Source organism: Dreissena polymorpha, chromosome 2, assembly GCF_020536995.1.
Source record: "Dreissena polymorpha isolate Duluth1 chromosome 2, UMN_Dpol_1.0, whole genome shotgun sequence".
In the NCBI taxonomy this organism is placed as follows: domain Eukaryota; kingdom Metazoa; phylum Mollusca; class Bivalvia; order Myida; family Dreissenidae; genus Dreissena; species Dreissena polymorpha.
Window position 1 is genome coordinate 29242355 of NC_068356.1, and position 23774 is coordinate 29266128.

At 34.0% G+C, this 23774-nt stretch overlaps 2 protein-coding genes across 2 annotated transcripts in view; both read left to right on the plus strand.

Annotated features, from left to right (window-relative positions):
- The window catches only part of LOC127866440 (uncharacterized), a 173965-nt gene that overhangs the window by 112117 nt on the left and 38074 nt on the right, over positions 1 to 23774 (plus strand). The gene's annotated exons all lie outside the window — the stretch shown is intronic.
- Positions 1 to 23774, plus strand: part of LOC127866394 (scavenger receptor cysteine-rich type 1 protein M130-like) — a 120434-nt gene that overhangs the window by 90529 nt on the left and 6131 nt on the right. The window contains exons 12-14 of the mRNA XM_052406889.1: positions 3940 to 4096; positions 15547 to 15710; positions 23620 to 23770. Coding sequence (XP_052262849.1) covers positions 3940 to 4096; positions 15547 to 15710; positions 23620 to 23770 — 472 coding nt within the window. The remainder of the gene's footprint in view (positions 1 to 3939; positions 4097 to 15546; positions 15711 to 23619; positions 23771 to 23774) is intronic.

Here is a 23774-nt window from a genome sequence, read left to right on the forward strand (position 1 = left end):
TTCTTGTCCATAACCATTGTGCCTATTTCTATCAAATTTGGTACGTTGTGACATCTAATAGTTCTCTACTTAGTTTTTTCAAATTATGCCCCTGGAAACAAATTTGACCTTGCCCCAGGGGTCACAAAAATGAACATATGCTTAAATAAGGCCTATTTTGTGCAAACTTCAAACATCTTCTTGTTCTTAATTATAGAGCCTATGGCTACTTAATTTGGTATGTTGTGATATCTAATAGTTCTCTACCAAATTTGTTCAAATTATTCCCCATGGCTCAAATTTGACCCTGTCCCGGGAAGTCACAAAACTGAACATATGACGTTTACCAGGGGAGATTACTGCGGCCGTGTGGCTGTGACCAACAACAACAACAACATCTTGTAAACATGAGATAAAACCCTGTCATTTAGTGCCATTTTAGATCAGATGGTGACTGCTTACAAAGGAATTGAAGTAAGAACATGTGTTCTGAATGTTTTTCTTATAAACTGAAAAAAGTCGGGATTTATTTAAATATGTCCAAAGTGACCATATATCCGGATAAAAAAATTTCGGATGACATGTTTATTTAATGTCTTTTTTTGTAGTGTTTAAACGAGTTTAATAATATCTTATTGATTTTAAAACACAACTTCCATGAACATAATTATTTCCATAAAAGTCAATATATGATTCTGCATTGTAAACTCAAACTTTGTATCCAAGAGAAGGTGTTGGAATTAATGAAGTGCAATGTTCTTAACTGTCTATATGCTGCTTTTTAATAACTAATGATTCATTGTTCCATTTGTGAATTGTGATTCATGAATTGTGGAGATATGATTGTCAATTTCTCAACGATCTATATAAATTTCTGATCATTTTATAATTTTCTTAATATAAGTTATGAATTGATCTTAGAAGTCATATGTATTACTTAATTAAATACATTTATAAATATAAGAAATCATCTTTAGATTATCATAATATTCTCAGGCCTGTTGGTCTAAGGGATGTGTGGGTTGTTAATTATATGTATGCCCATCTTCGAAGGAGAGGGTGTTTATTGTTTTGCACATGTCGGTCCGTCCGTCATCCGTATGTCCGTCCACCAGATGGTTTCTGGATGATAACTCAAGAACGCTTAGGCCTAGGATCATGACACTTCAAAGGTTCATTGATCATGACTCGCAGATGACCCCTGCTGATTTTGAAGTCACTAGGTCAAAGGTCAAGGTCACGGTGACCCGAAATAGTAAAATGTTTTCCGGATGATAACTCAAGAACGCTTATGCCTATGATCATGAAACTTGATAGGTACATTAATCATGACTCGCAGATGAACCCTATTGATTTTCAGGTCACTAGGTCAAAGGTCTAGGTCACGGTGACCGGAAATAGTAAAATGGTTTCCGGATGATAACTCAAGAACGTTTTATGCCTAGGATCATGAAACTTCATAGTTGCATTGATCATGATTCGCAGATGACCCCTATTGATTCTCAGGTGAAAGGTCAAAGGTCAAGGTCACGGTGACCGGAAATAGTAAAATGTTTTCTGGATGATAACTCAAGAACGCTTATTCCTAGGATCATGAAACTTCATAGGTACATGGATCATGACTCGCAGATTACCCCTATTGATTTTCAGGTCACTAGGTCAAAGGTCACGGTGACTCAACTTAGAAAAATGGTTTCCGGATTATACCTCAAGAACACTTACGCCTAGGATCACGAAACTTCATAGGTACATTTATCATGACTAGCAGATGACCCCTATTGACTTTCAGGTCACTAGGTCAAAGGTCAAGGTCACGGTGACTTCACAAAAAAAAGGTCTCCGGATGATAACTAAAGAAAGCTTACGCCTAGGATCATGAAACTTCATAGGTACATTAATCATGACTCACAGATGGACCCCTATTGATTTTTAGGTCACTAGGTCAAAGGTCAAGGTCACAGTGCCAAAAAATATATTCACTCAATGGCTGCCACTACAACTGACAGCCCATAGGGGGGGGGGGGCATGCATGTTTTACAAACAGCCCTTGTTTGAGATGATTCTTTACAAAGAAAGATGCTACTATTGTATTTGTTATAAATGTGTGAAAGGCTCTAAGAAGGAACCAGAGATTATTAACCCTTTACCAAACACCAACAGGATTTTACGGGTTTATAGCTGACGACTTCAGAAAAAAATATGATAAAATGAGAAATTGCTCAAGATGAGCAATTTCTCCTTTTATCACAATTATTTCTACCCTACCTGATTATTCCCTTAATATTCCATTACAATTTAATTGTCGTCTGCAACCTTTTTCAAATTGGGAAAGTCCAAAATGTGTAGTTTGGTAAAGGGTTAAGGCATTTTGATTCCTACGGGTCTTGTGAATCTGTTTCAAATCAAATGCGTATATTTGATCTTCAGCATCTAAAAATATGTGAAATAGAAAGAACGACAATATCTTTTGGAGAGATAAATGTACCTACGTTATAAGCAATGGGACTGTGCTTCAAAGGAACAATTCACGGGCTTTTTAGTCTGTTTAGTTAACACGGTAGTAACTTTGTCCATATATAAAAATGCCCACCCTTCCAACTTTAAGCGCCCAATGGGACGAGGGATAGACAGAGAAAGTCACATGCTTGAGTACATTTCAACCCATGCGCATTGCGCGTTTTTTTCGCATAAAAAAACAGTGGAGCGATACAGAGCCATCGTGGCCCTCTTGTTTGTTGTTTTTTCCGTTTAACACATGTGATACATTGTGCATTTTATGTTATTAAGAATAACACAACATGTAGTTAATAACAAATACCAAATATATTAATCCATGCCCTGGACAAACCAAACATGAAATAGTTTGCAAAATAAGCAGCAAATAGTTGAATTTGAATCGAATCGAAAATAATCGAATTGGACCATTTTGTATCGAAATCGAATCGAATCGAACGATGGGTGAATCGTTACAGCTTTAACGGGCAGATATCTTGTTTGAAATCAATTTACTAGTTGGCAAATGGACAGAAGTTTGAACCACAAGAAATACATTGTATTGTCCTCCACATACCATTGTTGAATGAGTATCTATAGTTAAAATAAATAATATTTCAGAGATAAACGCTTTAACACTCGATAGGCGCTTCATCACTTACCAATCATATAAGCTCATAAATTATATTCAGCATGTTCCATCGAATATCCAGTACTTAGCAACTTCATACAAAAGAGAAAATGCATTTTGTTTGTGATCTTGCTAAAACATATTGTAATATATTTGTGATATTGGATGAACAGAAAATAACCTCAAAATACTAGCTGGTTGGTAGTTTTAGTTGTAGGTAGCTAAACGAAGATCCGTCTAATAATATGCTGCGTTATAGACCAGAAAATTTAATTGTAATGATGTTCAATATTTAAACCGATTGAACATTTGGTAACATTATTTGTCTTGCTCTTTAAGTGATTTGTTCACAGTTTGGAAAAAATGCAACTTTCCAAAAAAAAGTGTCATAGATTATCAAAATGCATTAATTACCGGTATGTTTTAAATGCAACAAAAAAGCGTGTGATAAAGATGTTTTCTTGTTATAATTATTATTATTAATAATAAACGTCCAACACAGTGGTGTAAGTAAATTCATTTGAAGACATTTTTTCTGATGAATAACTGCTTAAAAATTCCTTAAAAACACATGCTATAATGACTTCATTTCGCCTCTACATACGTTAAATTGGATTTGGTAGTTCTTTATCGTATGTTACTATCTATTTTATGTTGTACTAAAGTATCAAAGGTTGAGGATTTTAATTTTACTCGTGCACTAATTGAATTTTAGCAACGTAGAAGATTTCCATGTAAAATATAGATATCTCCAAAACATACAATAACAAACTGCGCTCAATATTTTATTCTTCAAACAAAACTATTATAATAAATCCCATATTTATGTGCACCAGTTATTCCCATCCGTCTTGGCGGGCCTGGCAACGCTACAGCGGGGATGGGACGAGTTGAGTTTCTGCACAACAACCACTACGCCACCATTTGCTCCAAAGGCTTCGATCGAGTTGACTTGATGGTCGTCTGTCGTATGCTCGGATTTGACAATATTCCGTAAGATTATGGCAATATTCCTATATATCTCAACGAAATGTATGCAAAGAAATGGATGCATGTTTTTGATTCTACAGTGTAAAAGGTGTTTACAACATACATCTAAAATAGCCTCTTAAATGCTAAATTTTGTAGATGCAGTATTATTAGGTAATACTTACGAATCATGTTATAGTAATTGTACTTAACATATTTAGATTAACGAAAAATTAAACTTGTAAGCAAACACACAAAAAAATAACAAAGTACACACAGTTAAAAAAGTATTGACACTGATGGATATTCCTTGGTAATGTCTTGATGGTCAGCATGTGAGCAAAACTAATTGGACACGATCTCCTTTCAAGATTACCTGACATGAACTTCTTAGCAATAAACGCATGATCCCTGGGTGAGAAAACTTCCTTATATGGAATTATATAAGATTTTGAGTGTATTTTGTTATTTCAAAGTTAGATTGTAAATAATAATAATTGATACCTGAAATAATAAGAAATTGTAAGAAATGTTTGAAAGAATAAACCATAAATATAGACATTATAGCATCCAATAATCTGCAATATGCTGTAGCAATTTAGATTTGGTTAGCGTATTATGTTTGTCACTGAGATTTATTAATATAGAAAATCAATCATGGGAATGCGATGAACAGCTCTATTGTTTTTGTTTTGTATTTATTTGTTACTTATATAATTATTTTGTATTTAAATGGCTTACAATAGTCACGTTTGCATAGATTTGACATGTTGTTTTATATGTATTTGGTTGCCGGGACTAGAATCCAATAACCACTACTTAATTAATCTTTGGAACGAGGAGACAAACTCGTTAGAATGAGTACGTAAGTAGTTGTAACGATAGAGCTTACTCACGGAAACGAATTATAGCTTGTGGGAACCAGAACGATATAGATCGGACAGATCCCCGCCTTTAACGCGTTCTGAACTGTGTTTTTCACGTTATCTCCGTATCAATAGTTACTAAGTTTTTCTCACAAGTTAGATAGTTCGTAACTATGGCTAACTAAGTCGTTCTCTCGATTAATCAATTCATTTCCACTAGCTATTTAAACATATCGATACATTGAGTTTTTTTAGCATTTCACACGAGTTTGCTATGTCGTTTCCATTACAATTAAGATTTTCCAACTTCTTTATCTCGTCCCCGAGATTTATGAAACAGAACAGAACAGAAATTTATAACGAATTGTACAAAGAACCTCGTCAGCATTAAAAATGTAATAATACACATATTAACAGGTGCCGTGAATGGAAAGTGATCATTCAGTTATAATTAGTGTAATCAATCTAACGCAATACATGTCAGAAATTTGAGAAAAAAAGAATCGAATTTTTACAAAATGTTTATGTGGCAGGGTGGCTATCTTGTTGGTTAATATTTATTGATATATATATTGTATATTGTATGTATATATTACAATGGAAAATTGATTAAACTGTGGATTATTGTGCTAATAATAATAACAGATTGCAATAACACACATATTTTGCATAGAATACATAGAATCCATATGGTAGCAAATCAAATTAAACAATCAGACACGTCTGTTTTACATCTGTTAGTAAAAAATAATAATTCTTATTTGTATAAAACAAATGTTGGAAATGTAACATATAACAAATACAATATGGTTTATTATGCTAATAGTAATACTAGTAGTAATACAATCAAACACACAATCGAACAAGCGAACCCACGGAACATAAAAATTCCGCTGGTCGTTATCGTATTATGTGCAACATTCAATGAGGACTTTCTGGTTAAAAGAACTTCTTTCACAAAGACAGATAACTTAATAACGTTGATTTAGTACACGTTCTCATAAGGCTTAGGAATTTATACTCTGATGGTCGCTTGAAACAATATGAGTATATATATATATATATATATATATATATATATATATATATATATATATATATATATATATATATATATATGCATTTTATAGTTGACAAAAGGTGTTAAACTAAAGATCAATGTCGTCGCATTTGCAAAATAGAACATTTAAAGAGTGTAAGGACTTTTTCATTGAGATGTTTAATGGTTTTACAAAACTTCCGTGTGTAATTAAAAACAATACCTAGAAAGTTAAAATAATCGACTACTTCTATTGGTTGGCTATAATAGGTCCATTTTTCGTTTGCTTATAAAGCTCCGCTTTTTCGGAAAACAATCTTTGTGTTCTTGATGTATTAACAGTTAGACCACATGTACAAACGTATGAAAATAATTATCTAAATGTCGCTGAATTTTTTCGAAAGTTTTACCCTTGATAGCTGTTACCAACAAACAACAACAAAATCAAAGTTAATAAATCAATAAATACTTAAGCCTGCACCAATTTCTAACTCTATTATTTGTTTTACTGAATGCTCTTTCAAAACTAGTCTGTGCAACATCACACAATCAACCAGGTAACATACAAAACTCCAGCAGAGAGAGCCCATGCGAATCAATTCAATGACACAAGGGAGCAGATAAATATTTCGTATTCTGCCCGTTTACTCTTCTCGGCTTAATACCTAGAAAGTACTGTCATATATCTACATCTTAGTTTCAGCAAGTGCGTGCTCACGGCACATAGCTACGGTTTGATTTGGGTCTCACAGTCGATACTAAATTGAATTACTAACGAGGGACGTAAAACGGGGGTGCAGTTTATCGGTCCTCTACACCGGGCACTTAAATGAACCAGGAACGCCCCTGGGATCGGAGCATACCTGTATCCCGCTCGAACCCCTACTAAAACTTCTCTTGGTGCGGATAGCTCAAAAACCACACACAATCCAGTAAATAGATTATAAGCAATATATAATTATTTTATAATAAAAATAACGACACTAATGATAATGATAATAATAAAGGAAATAAAGAAAAATCATAAAATTAAGTGTAGTTTTATCTATATAATATGTTACTATTCAATCACAACACAAATTTCTATTTTTTAAATGATTTTTTTTATTGATTTTATTAAATTAAAAATTAGACATACAATGTATACAAGTATATGATCATAAAACAAAGTGATACCATGTAGCAGCAATACTGTTCAAACATGTTATACAATATATGATAATATATACTTTTTTGACCTTGTGGTTTCCTTTTGATTAAAAAAAAAATATGATTTTTTAATGATTTTTTCATTAAAAATAAGACATACACTGTATACAAGTATATGATCATAAAACAAAGTGATACCATTTAGCAGCAATACTGTTCAAAACAAGATATAATAATATATACCTTTTTGACCTTGAGGTTTCCTTTTGATTAAAAAAGGGTTAATATTTAAAAAAAAATCTTTGGTTGTTTGTAATAGGTTTAAAAAAACACAACAACATTATAGTTTTGAATAAGGATAAAGTGCAAAAAATGGGTAGAAAGCATACTGGATTTGTTTATGAAAGTTTAATGTGTTTCCATTTTTGTTCAAATATATGAAGTGTATCATTGTTTAGGGCTATTACTTTTTCAATTTGAATCTTCAGTTTTAAAAATATAATAAAACAGTTCATTGTAGGTGTTTGTTTTCTGTATTTCATGCTGAATATAAAATATTCCATTATTATAATTATGTAATTAACAGCGTTATTTAACCTCTTGTATTTTGAAGGTATTTACCCCTAAACTGATAGAGAGATAGTTTAACATTTAATTGTTGTTTCTCTAGAAAGGTTGTCAATTGATTCCGTAGAGATTGAATATGTTTACACTCCCAGAAAAGGTTTTCTATTGTTTCAATATGCTTACTACACATATCACACATATTTGTGTTGGATAGGTTGCACTTTAAAAGATATTTATTTGATGATATGATTCTCTGGGTGTATTTATATCAACAATTTCTCAGTGTTCTATCAGTAGTTCATTTATATGGCATGACAAATATTTGTTTCCAATTAAATTCTTTTTCTCCAAGAAGGTTTTGCCATTTAGTTTGAGCTTTAGAGATTTCGGCAGGGATTTTAATTTGAAGTGTGTAAAATATTTTGTTCGTTTTGTCTTGTTTTGCAATTATGTTTTCTACGAATGTTTTTAATTACATGTTGTGTTATTTGTATTGGTAACAACTTTAACCTGTATGGGTATACTTTTGGTCAATGTGTAGTACTTCAGGAAATTACTTGTAGGTATTCCGAATATGTAGCATACTAGTAAGTTAGTAAAAGAATAGAAGTCGTTTATTCTATAGTCGTACAATTGATCTACATATTTTATGGTTCGTTCGAACCAATGTTTATAGAAAAACGTTTTATTGTTAGTAGTTATGTCTTTTTTGTTCCATAAAATGATTTTACTGTTTAATTTGGTTTTTACATTATGAGTTACTTTACACCATGCCGATAAAACATTCGATAGAAATATGTTTTTGGTTGAAATTTCATCTAAGATATTATTGTCGATATTACATTCAAAAATTGAGGAGTCACCATATGTTTAAAGAATTTTCTGGTAGAATAATTTCCATTTACTCGTATTGGTATTATCTAAATATCTTTTCACCCTACTGCATTTGATTGCATTCAGGAATTAATTTATATTCGTTAGTCTGATACCTTCATATTTTACTGATTGAATTAATTGAGTTCGCTTAATTTTATCAGGTTTACCGTCCCATATGAAATTAAATATTTCTGAGTTTATATCTTCAATAATATCTGTTGGTGGGTTTGGGAGAAATGTTAGTGTATAAATCAATTCAGGGAGTGCAAACGTTTTCAACACCGTGTTTTTCCGATAAGTGTTAGTTCACGATGCTGCCATGATTTTAAACAATTTTTAAATATTTGTTATTTAGGCAATATGTTTTTAGACTTGTTTCATTTTCTTTGTATGTAAAGGTTATTCCTAACGTTGTTGCTTCATCTGATGTCCAGTTGAATTTCATTTATTTCTTTTTAAAGATGAATATTACTTTGTTTAAATTTACCTACTCGTAGCACAGTGCATTTATTTTTGTTTAGTTTAAGACCCGATGCCATTCCAAAAAGGGATAGCGATTCTATAAGATTATTGAATGAGTCACTACTGTTATTTAAAAAAATAAGTTGCATCGTCAGCAACTAGTGGCTGTTTAAGTTCTAGCGATATTCCCTTTACATGTTTATTTAATTGGATATAGTGTGATAGATATTCGATGCATATAATAAATATCGAGGATGTTAAAACATTAAATAATAATAAAAATGTAAAGCAAATCGACAGGAGAGTGGCACTTGTTTTCCGCTTTCCTGCTTGGCGCGCGGCCTGGATGTTGGGGAATCAGTGGGTGGGAATGGGCGATTTCGGCTCTGGGTGGGCGTCTGTGAGGCTCCAATTTGGACTGATTTGTCACTTGCAGCGAAAGGGTGGATGTGGGATCGCTTGTCTATAGCTACCGTAGTTGTGGGTTCGTTGCGGAGTCGTGTGTGCGGGCGGATCGGGTATGGCTCGGTTGGCGGGGTTACGCTTGTGGGGAGGCGGCGGGCTCTGCACACTGGAGACTGAGAAAAGACGATATTGCCTTTCACTACTGAACAGTATGATTAACCCAACTACTTTCGCTCCAAACAAATACACAAAAACCACATGCAATATGCTGAACATCATAACAATAACACATTTGGACTCTAAATTCCTACACATACACAATTTAATGTTTATATGATTAAAACATTTTCTCAAAGCTCCCTTTCGAAATCAAAATTACTCAGTGACAGATGCCCATGCCCACCAGGGCACATAAAGGTATCAATGGCCACCGTGCTCTGGTTTCCTTGTAAATTATTTGTTTGGCGAATACCCGTGCAGCCGGGATATATATGGACCTACTTTTGTAATCGGGATAAATCGACTATCTCCGGAATCCTCCGCAGCATAGATCTCCAATCGCACATTCTCGGCCCTTTCCGTCAAACATCGGATAAGTACCTCGAAGGAGATAGTATGAATACACATTTCGGAAGCGGTATTGCGGTCTACCTACGCGGGCCTACGCGAATCAAAATTACATAGTAAAAACAAACATGGCCGGTTTTGCGAGTTGTTTACATTTTGCAAAGATGAAAATGAGGATTTTCTATGCTCTGAAGCCAGAGCAAGTACAAACTCTACAGGAATTAGGGACGCCATCGTTGTTATTGTTTACGTTGTTGTAACATTCTTAGAATGGTATCACGTGGGCGGACTACTTTCAACCCGTATTTCTCCCGAGTCCGATTATGATAATCTGCGAGGGGTACCGAATGCATAGATCTCGTGTAAAATGGTCGCCATCTTGTTTTCATTTACCTTCCAGATTGTGATCCGTCTATTGCTATGAGACTGTACACCACGCGGGTTGAACTAGCGCCAATATTTCTTCCGATATTAAGATATAAAGAGATTTACTTTTCCAATGTAATTTTGCCATGTTAGTGTCCACTATTGAAAAAGAATTTGCGGTGTTTACAAAACTATCCAAACCGAAAGTTAAACTAGATACATATTAAATTTCGCGCTGTATGTAAACACTAATATTTGTTGAGTTTGAGAAAGAAGATCGAACTTACACAATGGCGTATTAATGAAATACATAATATTATTGTCGAATGTAGTACTGGCTAAAATGACATATGATGACAGGTCATGTATACAAATTGTTTGAATAAAATCTATTACTGGAATGATTATTAATAATAGTATTAATGTATGTTTTGCTATAATGTGATGTATGGTAGGTGCTTGTAGAATCGTGGTTTCTTTTTTGAGTCGTGGGTATACAAAGCGCGAGAAAACCCTTAATAGAATGTTTGCACATGGTGCAGTTTGTTACGTAATAAAGTTCTGACACAGTCATCATCGTAATGCTGATCAAAAATGCGACAAAAACAGGTAAATATTGTAATTCATCATCAACTCGATAGTTTGTATCAAATGTTTCCTCTTTTATCTATTGTTCATATAGTGTTTCTAAGTTACACAAAATCGTTTATTTATGAGTATTATCCATGCTTCATCGTAATAAACATTTTTTTACAATAAAATAACCTCCCCTGCAATCAGTTTTAAGGCTGTTTATAGCATGCAAATCTTGAAATTGGGACACCCAATAAGAATCCACGGCTCAAGAAGACCTATTGTTTTCAAGATGACGGATTAATACGAACACAGTCGATTATTTTGATGTTTACAGACGATAAACCTTTGACAAAAAAGCAAATGATGTAAAGACCAATGGTTAATAATTATGTTTATAATGATGCATGGTCATATATTTAAAAAAAATATTTGTGAGGTAACATTTTTATGAAAATTACCCACGATTCAAGAGGAATATAGCATACATGTATCTTTTTGTACATACCATATTTTTAAATGTGAAAATGTTTTCATAAATTAATATTCTACGTACTTTTAAAATTATTATGTAATATAACTAGAATTCATAATTATCCTAATAAGATACTATTGGATTATCATTGTTATTTATGTAAACGAAAATTGTTAATTGTATTAATTTACTTAGTGTCCACATTTTCTTGAATGAAAAAGAAAGAGTATTAATCAGTTGTATGAAGACATGGGAAACGATTCATGCTCAGAAACAAATAAGTATGAATGAATACATTTTTAATTGTATATTCTTCTTTATAACTGCTTTTCTTCTTCATAACTACTTATCCTTGACAATTACTTACAAGATGGCCTTTTACGTTGAGCCAACAATTACTATAGCATCAGCTGTTAATCACAATCACAGTATTATTCCAAACTTTTTGGCAAGTAAGTCAGAAATCAGGGAATTATAATTTTACCGAGTAAACCTATATCCTAATGTTATGGTTGTAAAATTAATGATGTAACATGTTTATAAGTAGATTGAAGATGCATCAAGGTCATAATGATAAATGTGTATATATAAAAAAAGGATCGATAACAATGATAAACTGTGCAATTATTTCATAACTGTATGAAGGGATTTAAAGTCATAGTGTGTCATTGAACTATTATACCAATAATGAATGACTATGTATAATGTGCATTTGAATTCAGACATCAAACCTTGAATGGATATTATTTGGGTATTTGTCTAAAACACAAATGTGCATTTTATGTTCTGAAAGTACTCGTAACATTATTTATATACTTTTAGTAGAATAAGCAATTTTTTGCATGACTTTTTCATTAAATGTGATGACATATTTTAGAATTCTGAATGAATTTATAAACTGCGTCAATTAACACATGGACATGGTTTCATTGTTTGAGGATTTAAAAAAAATCATATTAAACATTAAAAAATCCAAACAAACATCCAGTTTGTATCTGAAATCAATTTGTATATGCAAGCGTCTATTTAATTTATATTTGGTCTATATTTATACATAACATAGGTAAAACAGCATATAACTAATATACATTGCAGAAAATATTATTTTAAGATGTCTTATTATAACTTCACATAGTGTGGTTCAACGTTATTCAACATCATATTGAAGTGTATAGGTAGCTATATTTTAAAGTAATAACAATACAAAGTGCATTATTTTTAACACAAAATAACCATACTAGGCCTAACGCTCATAAATACCGGTAGGCATTGGTATACCTTCAACACTTTATTTAATGCATGAACTGTCTATTTAATGCAATTGTGTATGTTAATGCAATTCGTTTTGCATTTTTTTGCAGGGAGTGTAATACCGGAAATGAATTTGAAAATATCCTTAAAACACAATTAAATTAAATAAACGAACTTATTTTCTGGCCAAGATTATTTTCAAATGGAGAAATCCATAACAACGCACTTAAGTGTACTACTGCAGGAAAATGCAGAAACAAATAAACAATATCTGTTAAAGGTGGTTTTCGTCTGCATTTTCAAGTGTATTAAATGTGCATTGAACACAAAAAACAGTATCAATACCGCTGCATTTTATGTGCATTGCATACACTTTTTCCAAAATTACACTTAAATATATACAAGAACCTGTATATCAGGTTTTGTAATACAATACTTTAGTGATACAGAAGATTACCTTGTTATAACTTTTTTTAAACAAATAACTCCCTGCAAATACATTTTCTTTTGAAATGTGAAACTGTATTAACAATAGCACCAGCAGTATGATATATTAGTTGTGCTCATGTGCTTTTTACACTATATAATATGTATGAATCATGTATTCTGCTTATATTAAAGTGTATCTGCCTCTTCGGTTTTGTGGTCCGAAATTTATCAGTAAATTTCAATTAAAAGATCAAGAGCGAAATAGCATGTTGCTTCACCCTGCTGCTTTTTTAATTCCACCTTGCTATCCTTCTGGTGAACACATAAATTTGTTTACATCTGACTTAACGGAAAGTATTTTCCAAAATGTATAGGGCAAAAGGTAATGTTGCAGATTTGATAATTTAATCTGAACTGTGATCCTAGTTTTTAGTATACACCTAGAAAAAAGTGTTAAAAAAATAATATTGTTCGAGGTTTTCACGCACGCATGTATGTATGTATGTACAGAGTGATCCATAATATCTGATACCATTTTGGGGTCGTGTTATTTCTACATATATCACATGATTTTGAATATCAATAGATTGACAAAAACTAGACATGTCCAAGTTTTAATGAGCTTAAAATTGTGCATATTAAGCAAGAAATGACAATGACCCTACCGACCAAGATTTACATCAAATGTTCGATTTGACGTCCGTTTTGTGTTATAACGACGTCAATTCGTTTTTTGACATTTTCAATAACATTGGCGCACATTGCTGGCGTTATTTTCTTAATTTCTCGGCAAATGGCTGACTTCAGCTGCTCAATGGTATCTGGCTTAGGGATGTAAACATTTTCCTTCAAGTGTCCCCCTATACAAAAATCCAATGGACTGAGATCTGGTGAATGTGGAGGCCATACTTTATCTGTTTTATATGAGATCAATTTACAACCAAGTGCTTCTCTCAACCATTCCAAGACGTGTCCTGCAGTATGCGGTGCAGCTCCATCTTGCTTAAACCATATTTTGTTAATGCCAATACCTTTTTTTCGCAGGGCAGGGCGAAATTTGGTCTTCAAGAAAGTGAGATACCGGGCACTATTTATTGTTGTGGTTTCACCTTCCGATTCGAAAACTACACCGGTCAAACTCAGCGCTGCCCATACTGTCACCTTTTCATCATGAACAGGCTTTTCTAAATATAATCGGGTTTCTCCTTACTCCATACTCTACTGTTCTGTTTGTTAGGAGTGTTATTAAGATAAAAATGTGCTTCGTCTGAAATCCATATTTTATCAACTGTGTCCAATTTATTAACCATCCATTTAGCAAACTCTAGTCTGCTGTTTATGTCTGTTTCTTTCAAATGTTGCATTATAGACACCGAATAAGGAAACAATTTCAAATTGAAACGCAGCGCTTTGTAAACACTTCCATAAATAGACTTACTGTTGATATCTCCTAGACCCTTTATTACTGATTTCTGTGGTGTCTCCTGAATAACCTCAAAAATCTCTGCAACGTTCTCTGAGCTGCGGCTAGATCGTGGTCTTTCACTGTTGTTTTTTCGGCTGTCCTCAACTGAACCAGTCTGTTGAAATTTCTTAATAAGCCGATGTATTTGAAGCTTTGTTAGTCTGTGATATTCAGGATATTTTTTCTGCATCGTTCGTATGACAGTAACTGGAGATTTAGTTTCAAAATAAAGCTTTACTATTTCAGCAGCCTTCTGATTTGACGTCGCCATCTTGAAAAACAACCCTTATTTGATGACGTCATATATGACGTCACGACGTCAACGTTTTCCCGTAATTTTCTGATGACACAAACTTATGACAATTCCCTTTGCAGAGGTATATAACAATTAGAAATTATATCAGCCGGAAACTATTTATTTATATCAAAACAGTATCAGACATCATGGATCACCCTGTATGTATATATGTTTGTATGTATGTTTGTATGAATGTATGTATGTATGTATGTATGTATGTATGTATGTATGTATGTATGTATGTATGTATGTATGTATGTATGTATGTATGTATGTATGTATGTATGCATGTATGCATGTATGCATGTATGAATGTATGTATGTATGTATGTATGATGTATGTATGTATGTATGCATGTATGCATGTATGCATGTATGAATGTATGTATGTATGTATGTATCTATGTTTGTAATATTTTTCGTATTTATGTAAAATATTACGGAAAAAATATAAATTTGCACTGAAAAGTGCCTTCTCAAAAGAATACGCGCTTTTGTAACCACGGAGTATTTAACTCATATGCGTTTCCTGGCTGAAATCAACTTGCCTTTTGCAATCAATTGTATATACCTCATGTAGAAATATGCAAAGTGTATTTACCTTCTGAAATTCTTGAATGCGTTTGTAGTGCGTGTACTGACTCAAAAGATGACATTTTAAAGAAAATAGTTGTTTCCATCCACAGGGCAAGCGCCCATTGGTTCCTCAGCCCAAACCAAGGCTTTGGGGAGATTGGGTTTTCCCAATTGCATTGCTTAGGCATTGAAGACAGCATCGGACACTGTTTAGCAGACAAGCCAGCCTCGGGTTGTAGCCATGCCGATGACGTGAATGTCAACTGTCTTGGAGGTAAATTTATTCCATTTCATTTACACTTGAGAACTAGATAGAAATATTTATGTGGGTTTTTGGTTGGTGTCATGTTTTATTCTGATATAAAAAGTACAGTAGTTTTAATTCAATGATTATTATTTTAAGGAAGTAAAATAAGGCCGAATTATTTTGTATTGTGGCTCAAACTTAGACTTATTTTATATGCGATAACTGGTATTTCTAGTCTTCAATATGAACTTCATATAAAAACCCATGTCCAAGCATGTATATATAGCATTTTATGTATTATGCAATGTTGTTTTTAAAGGATTCTTCATATTCGGCAAAATCGTTGTTATTTTAATTTAATTACAGGTTCACACGACAGTCAAATTATGTAGTAAAAAAAAATACATTTAAGTCAACGAATAACTTTCGCTAGGAAGTCAATATTGCATTGGTTCCTTTTATCCACCCTTTAATGCAGTGAAGCGTACACAAAGATCCACGAGGTTTTAAACTGCTCGTTACCGTCAGAAGCAAGAAAATCCGAAGGATGTAAATAGGAAATATATAAATAAGCATTTCAATATTGCAGTAAGCTAGCATTTGTCAATAACACGCAAAAATAAGTTGTTTTTTTATAAAGGTTATTACACATAAACGATGCATTATTTGTACAGCAAATACAAGCAATACATAATGCAGTTGCAACGCAGACAACCGCACATGCAAATAAGTATTAAAATATGTCGTTACATAGAAGCATGCATAACGATAGAACATTTTGTTGTTCATAACTCCAAGCTACCCGGTTACACCGGATGCGACTGTATGTCGACTTTTCGTTCGCCATCTCCGACCATCCGTCCGTTTGTTTGACTGTCCGTCCGTCCGCAAAACTAAGTGAAAATACTGATTTTCACCATTCGAGCAATGCGATCTGTCGTTTTTATCAAAAATACCGCCGGTATTACCAATGTAAGGGCAGTGTTAAACCTAAAAAAGCTCGCCAAAAAAAAAGCGTATGCGAGTATTTCGCGCCATATGGTGTTTTTTGTGAGGATTCGGAGTGTGTCCAATCACTACTACCTACAACCTATTATACTGACAATTGTTGAAACGAATTTTTAGTTATATCTGCAATTTCTCGAATTCTTTTTTTTACTGCAATATATTTTTAAATATCTAGTGTTGAGAGGTGGGACGGAGAACCCGGAGGAAACCGCAACCTGTCAGTTATGGTAACAACCAACCAAACTCACATGATTTCAGGAACCGAGAGTGCGCCCGGGTCACATAAAGTTTTGTAGTATTCGACTTAACGTTGCATTCAAGATTTTATTTTTACGTACGTTCCGTGTTGACTTTGTTGCGTTAAAGTCGTAGCATGCAATAGTCAGGTCAATATACACTTTGACCCAAAAAAATTGCTACAAAAGGTATTTTCACTGATCCTGGTAGGGTAGTACATACTTTATAACATATCAAAAGTTTACCGAAATTGGACTTCCGGAAAATTGTTTATTTCAAGATGGCCACCAAGATGGATGCCAAAACCTATTTATGACCATAACTATGATAGTATCCACTCAAATTTGATGTTTTTGGTGTCTGTGCCCAGGTTTCGGGGACCAAAGAATACTTTAAGATCGTCACTCAGACATAGTAAAAGTTTATTATGATACACATAAATCCAACAGGGCCCCCAAAAATAGCCACTGCCACAATGAGACGGATCACAAGCCCATTACGTTTGACACAAAGGTGATGATTTTTATGTAAAACGCCATAGTTTTGGAGACAAAGAACACTTTGATTGAATCGTTGATATCACTAAGCAGTTGATTAATCATAAAATCGAATTTATAAAATTCCGCTGTCCACTATCACCCGATACATAATCTGTATCCTCGCCGATTAACGTTGTGTGGCTATGGACGGGATCATTCCACTGTTGCTTTAACAATATCAACGTCTTCATCCCCTAGTGACACAAAGACATAACATCCCCTTTTATTCTGAGAGCTGTGCTGATCAGAGCAATCATGTCTGCCTCTTTTTCCTGAGAAGAAAGTCCTCATTTTTGCATTATCAATCTTCTCTTTGGTGAAACTCATACTTGGGTTCATGTTTTTGTCCTCCTCTCTGGTGAGTAATATCTTTGATAGAAGGACCGTCTTCGTAACCATCGAACATCACTGTTGCTTGTCCGTTGAATCTGCATAAGACTCGGCTATTGTGTTGTTTGTGTCGCCCTTTTTCCACGGAAACGATGAAGCAAAGAGCCACTATCAAGCACGTAACAATCTGATTCAGGAATACAGTTCATCACATCCTCACTCGATATGTTTACAGCTTGACCACTCATTGACTGAATGATCTGAGGCTTGTCTGCTTAACGAAGTATGTTCTTGGCTTCAAAGTGGGCATGATGATAGGGACTCAGTTCATACGACAATATGTCATCAATGGAAATATCTCAAGATTTTGACACTACCAGGAAACGCTTAAACAGAAGGGCAGGTTAGATAGCACTGTCGTAAGCAATCTAAACAGCGGAGCTATTCCCAAGAGTTTGGTAGTTGTCTTCTGTTCTCTTAGATTTATAAAATAAAGGTCGACTTCCCTATGATATCTCTTATTATCTTGTCCCATACCTCCTGAAATGCTTGAACATTCACATCTGATCCAGCAACTATCCAATTAACAATGTTTGTCAAAACGTATCAGCTGTGTAGAGTGAGCAGGTTGTAATTTTTCTCGAGATCAGGAGCATCTCTTGTGATGCGCGCCTCAGTTGAGTTTGTGTGTTGTGGACTTGAAGTATAGGCCAGTTCTATGAAATCCTGTATCGCACTGTTGTACTCGGATGTTACAGGTGCAGAAAGTACATAACGGTTTTGCATATCCTTGGTAATCCCACTGCCTAGATATAGACAATTTGTGTTCTTAAGAGGCCTCATCAATGTTTTTTCAATGGCAAGACCACTGATTAGACGAGCCATGTGTAGGATTGCTCCTACGAACAACGTAAAAAACCATTTACGAACTTTTGATAAACTTCTGGGTGCGTTTCAGAAAGGCTGCTAATTGGCTGAAGATAGTTAAAAGCAGATCGCAGGTAATTGAAGTACCCAGCTGCAGCAAAGACGGAAAGACAATTGGATACTGCCTGCAAATGCATCATCCAACAACCTGTTGGACCCGCCTTAATCAACATCCTTGCCTTGATTACCATAAGGTGATAATTGAGCAATAATTGACTTGTCTTTGTGGTTTGGGCAACTTCTTTGTGGCACATCAATGATGATTTCGGCAGCCTTCCAATACAAGGGTTTGTCAAAAGTTAAAATGGTGGAAAGGTTGTGCTTCATGGCAAGGTTACAAACAGAGTCTAATATTGACATAATGCGAACCTTATCCCGAGAGTACAAATGATTATAGGCAAGAATTTGACTGACGTCTGCTCAGGGTGCTGGCTTTCCTGATGCAAAATATACATCATTCCCTGTCGTTTTGGTGTTTTCTGTCTGAAGCTGAAGGAGTCTTCTCACAAAATATCGACTCTCTTGTCATAATCCAGATATCGCGTCAGGTTCTCGAATACTACCTCAGTACAAGCATGCCTTGCCAACCGGTACTCCAAGATAGCGTTTTGGTCTTATTTCTAGTGTTCAGCTCTGTGGCCTGTTTTTTGCGGAATCAGACATCAGTCCGTGATGCGGGGGTAATAGATGTTTGACACCCTTCCTATGAAAAGTTCAATTGCCGTCAATGGTGAAAGTATTCTGATCAACACTGTTGGCGGCAGTGAGAATATCTTCAACAAATCTATATCACTGCCCAGGCTATCAGGTTCCATAAAATCCGCTGCATTCGATAATTACCTTCGAACGATGTAGATGATTTATTTGAACAGCAAGTCCCACTTGCGGTGGTGCAATTAAGCTTGTGAACGAACTTATTCAAGCATAGCAAGCCAACTGCCGCAACCTTGCGCCTTGTGATTTTTCTAAAGAATAACCATATACCTTCTGAACAGGAATCATATGCCTCTAAAACAAATTTGTCAGTACGTACCCAGTTTAAACGACATGTGTCAAACTTAACCTTACAACCACAGAGTATGCAGTCTGTATGACTTTAAAAACCTCCACTTGATCACCTTGTCGTTCTCTTGTGTACAGAACTACAACATTTCTTTTGCAGCATAACTTTCAATGTTTAATCATATGTGTACTGCTTACGATATGTGTATGTACTTTGGTACCATCTCAATGACAAGATCATCCTTCCGCTTCACACTAGCTTCATTTATTCCCTTCACTCTCTTCTACTGAATAGCAACCCATTTATTCTTGGAAATCTCAATCTCCTCCTTGTATATTGGACACAAATCTTGTCTGGATGTCTTTCCACTCATTATTTAATCATGTATGACAAAAAGAGACAATAATAACTTGTTTAATGCTCTGATTTGAAATGCTGCAATTAACACATTTAATAATGTTAATGTTCGTAAGTTTCTCAGCTCGTTTTAATTTGGATTACAAAAGGCAACCCTAAACACCAAACAAGTTTGAGGCAGTGTTTAGCATATGTTTGTATAATGGTGGTCTCTTTTTATATTTTGTTGTTTATGACGCTTGAGCTTCAATAACGGAATACAAGGTTATACTAGGGATCAATATTTAAAACAAAACATGAAAATCTATTATAAAATTACAAAAAAACAAACACGTTTGAGTCAATAGTTATGCACTTGTGGTCATTGTATTAGCGGTCATGTGGATGCCATGTTGGATTTCTGTGTAACGTAATATACTTACATATGTTTTATTATCGTAATGTGTTATTTGCCCCCCCCCCCTAAAAAAACAAAAAAACTTAGTATAGACACCAAAATAATGAAATTTGAGTGGAAACTCACATAGTTATCATCATTAATAGTTTTGGGCGGCCATCTTGGACGCCATCTTGAAAAACTACTTTCCGGTAGTCCGATTTTGGTAAACTTTTGAAATGTTATAAAGGACATTCTACCCTACCAGGATCAGTTAAAATACCTTTTGTATAAATTGTTTGGGGGTTGAGTGGAATTTTTTTCATATATTGACCCGACTACAATGAAAATTAGTACATTTAATGCGATATTGTCACATACATAAATTCTTTAGGCAGAATTTGTGGCAGAAAGTTTCCTTTTGGCTGCAGCAACAGTCTTATTTAAATGAACACTCTGCGTCAATAGTACTGTTCAAAAAGAAGTGTAAACTTGTATTTACGGACAAGTGTCTCAATCCCTGTTGGAATAGGGATAGTTGGCTGACATCTTATTATGGCCTCCATGCATAGATATACCGCCTCATAAGTGTGTCATCATGTTTACTGAATTTCCCATAATTTTGTTTGACCAGAAGAAATGTGTCCATCAGTGTCCCTAAATGTACTTTTCATATTTACGATTAGAAAACGTTTCACAAACGTCCGAACGTGTAACACACATTCAAAAGCCAGTGTAAATATAGACGAAAAAAGATTTTCCGTTAATAAAAATTAACATATGATACCCATTAAAATTGTTTAACTAACGGATAACAGCGGTTCGATTTTGTATAATCATAATTTAATATTATCCGCTTAAAACGTTTTTTTTTATTTATTACGAAAATGATCTTTAAAAGTGATGTTACATTTCGTATTTGGTATGTTGATGGTTAATTACGCTAAATTATATATAAACGACAATCAGCAAAATGTGTCATCTCAGTCAAAGTTATCATGTATGTCAAATAATATACACGGGTAAATATTACTATTACGATTGTTCGTTTAAAAGTAATATTAACTTGAAACAACATCATCAAAAATCAAACAGTTAAATAAGCTTTTTTTTCAAATTGGCTTTTTCTTTGCATAGTTTATACATCAATCAAAGAACTTCAGAATGTTAACACATTGTAAACTGACGTTTTGTAAAAACATGGAATGTAACACATCCTGGTAGGAAAATGTATCATTTGAGATATGGCTCCTTTTTTCATTAAGATATATTTGGATTTTCTTACTGATTATTAAAAAGATTATGAAGGAAAATGACGAATTGATTTTATTGATTTTTTTTATTTCAAACAAATATTGTAGGAATATCTGATTATATAATTGCAACTAATACATATCCTTCTGGTAGAGGCCTGATAACTAAGTATCTATTTTCTCATGACCCATTACTCGGAAACGAGTGTTATCTTGTTTAAAGTATGTTTATTAATAATGTATGTGTATTTGTTTAGTGATACAACCTGATGATTTTCGCCAAAGATTCGAAATACAGCCTTTCTACTCGTCTTGCTCGATTTCGATGACCACAACCAAGCTTTCAAAGCATGCAGAAGATGTGTATTCTTAACATAATGAAAGGTTACCCTTGTTCGAAAGCGATACATTTAGTCGGTAAAGCGATACATGCACATTTAGTCGGTATAACCTGTAAAATGTGCATTCTATACATAGATGGTGACGTCACTACGTTATTGTCACCTCTATAATAAGACGCATCACATTCCCCTGGTTTGGGGAATTACGCTTCCGCCAAAGTAGTTCTGCGTAGGAATGAAAATGTTAATAATGAAAGAAAGGTCGTTTTTATTGTGTGTTTAAAATGGAATATGGTTTAAAGAAATTGTATTTAAAAGACTGATAGCGTCAATCAGAAGCACAATTAGCTGACCTACTTTCGCTTTAACTTTTCACTCGTAAAAGAAGTGCTACCCACAATTCCTTTCGCCTTAGTACACAGGTCAGTAAGTGTCCATTTAATAATTCTTGTCAAATTCTGAAATACGTTGTCCAAATGTTATTAATGTTGTCGTTTTTCAAATAGACCTATGTATCGCTGGAATAAATTTGCACTTAATAAGGCGGGTGTCCCATCTCTGTACATGTCAAGTAAACATTAATTAGTTTTCGACCGAACAAACGAAAGTAGATCTAGTTGCAATTGTATAAATGTCTTCCTTCGTTGATATCCTGGTAGCATTTCTTCTGGACATTGTGCTTCGTTTGAAAATTGTATTATGGTCTAAAGTTGCCAAACGACAAAATTCACTTTTTGGCGTTGATCAGAAGATGAGTTTGTTCTGTACAAATCTACTTCATAAACAATTGTACATTTTCCATTATCAGAGTAAAACCATAAAGGTCAACAAGGTGCTGTATGTCTCTGGGACTTTTCCTCACTGAAAATTTTAATGGTTAAAAACTGGTCAGTGTTCACTTAAAGCTAATCAATAAATATTTCTTTAAATATTTCCAAAAATAAAGGTAAACAATATAAAATCAGTGTTCTTTATAGCAATATACAAAATGAAAACGCTAGATGTCGTATGGTTGCATAGATTTAACGAGATACAAATTGCTCGTTTTTATTTTTGTGTCATAGTATATTCCAAATGAATTTCGCGCGACGATATTCGAACATTTACAAGCAAACGCGAGAATGGCTTCGGGCAGCTTCGGAGTTATTCACTCTTTTTAGAAGCTTACTTACAAATCTTTAGGAATTATTGTTTCTGCTTGAAATTTAATTTAGTTAAACAATTAAAAGAGATGCTTTAAACGTTGAAATTGTCGAATGACATCTTCTTGCACCAAGGGCAATATCGTTTAAGAAATGTTTGGCTTTGTTTGTTTTTAATAACTATGTTCGAAATCTACGTAACTGCCCAATGTGCATTATAATTATTATCTGAGTCAGTTGTTTTAATATTACGTTTTGAAGTGATTATTTTAACAAAAACAACATGTTTTATTTGTAATCGAGTCCTTGTTTTACCTAACAGGCAAACATGATGGTATCATTGATATTTGAAGAATTTCCATAAACAATTAAACATACCTCGATTGATATACCTCAACACACACATTTATTATGTTTTGACAGCAACTGAGATTTTACGATTAGTTGGAGGCTCAAAGAACTACACGGGACGGGTGGAGTTGTACCACACAGGTCAATGGGGCACGATATGCGACACATCCTTTGACAAAGCTGACGCCGTCGTCATCTGCAGGATACTGGGCTTCCCAAACCCGTAT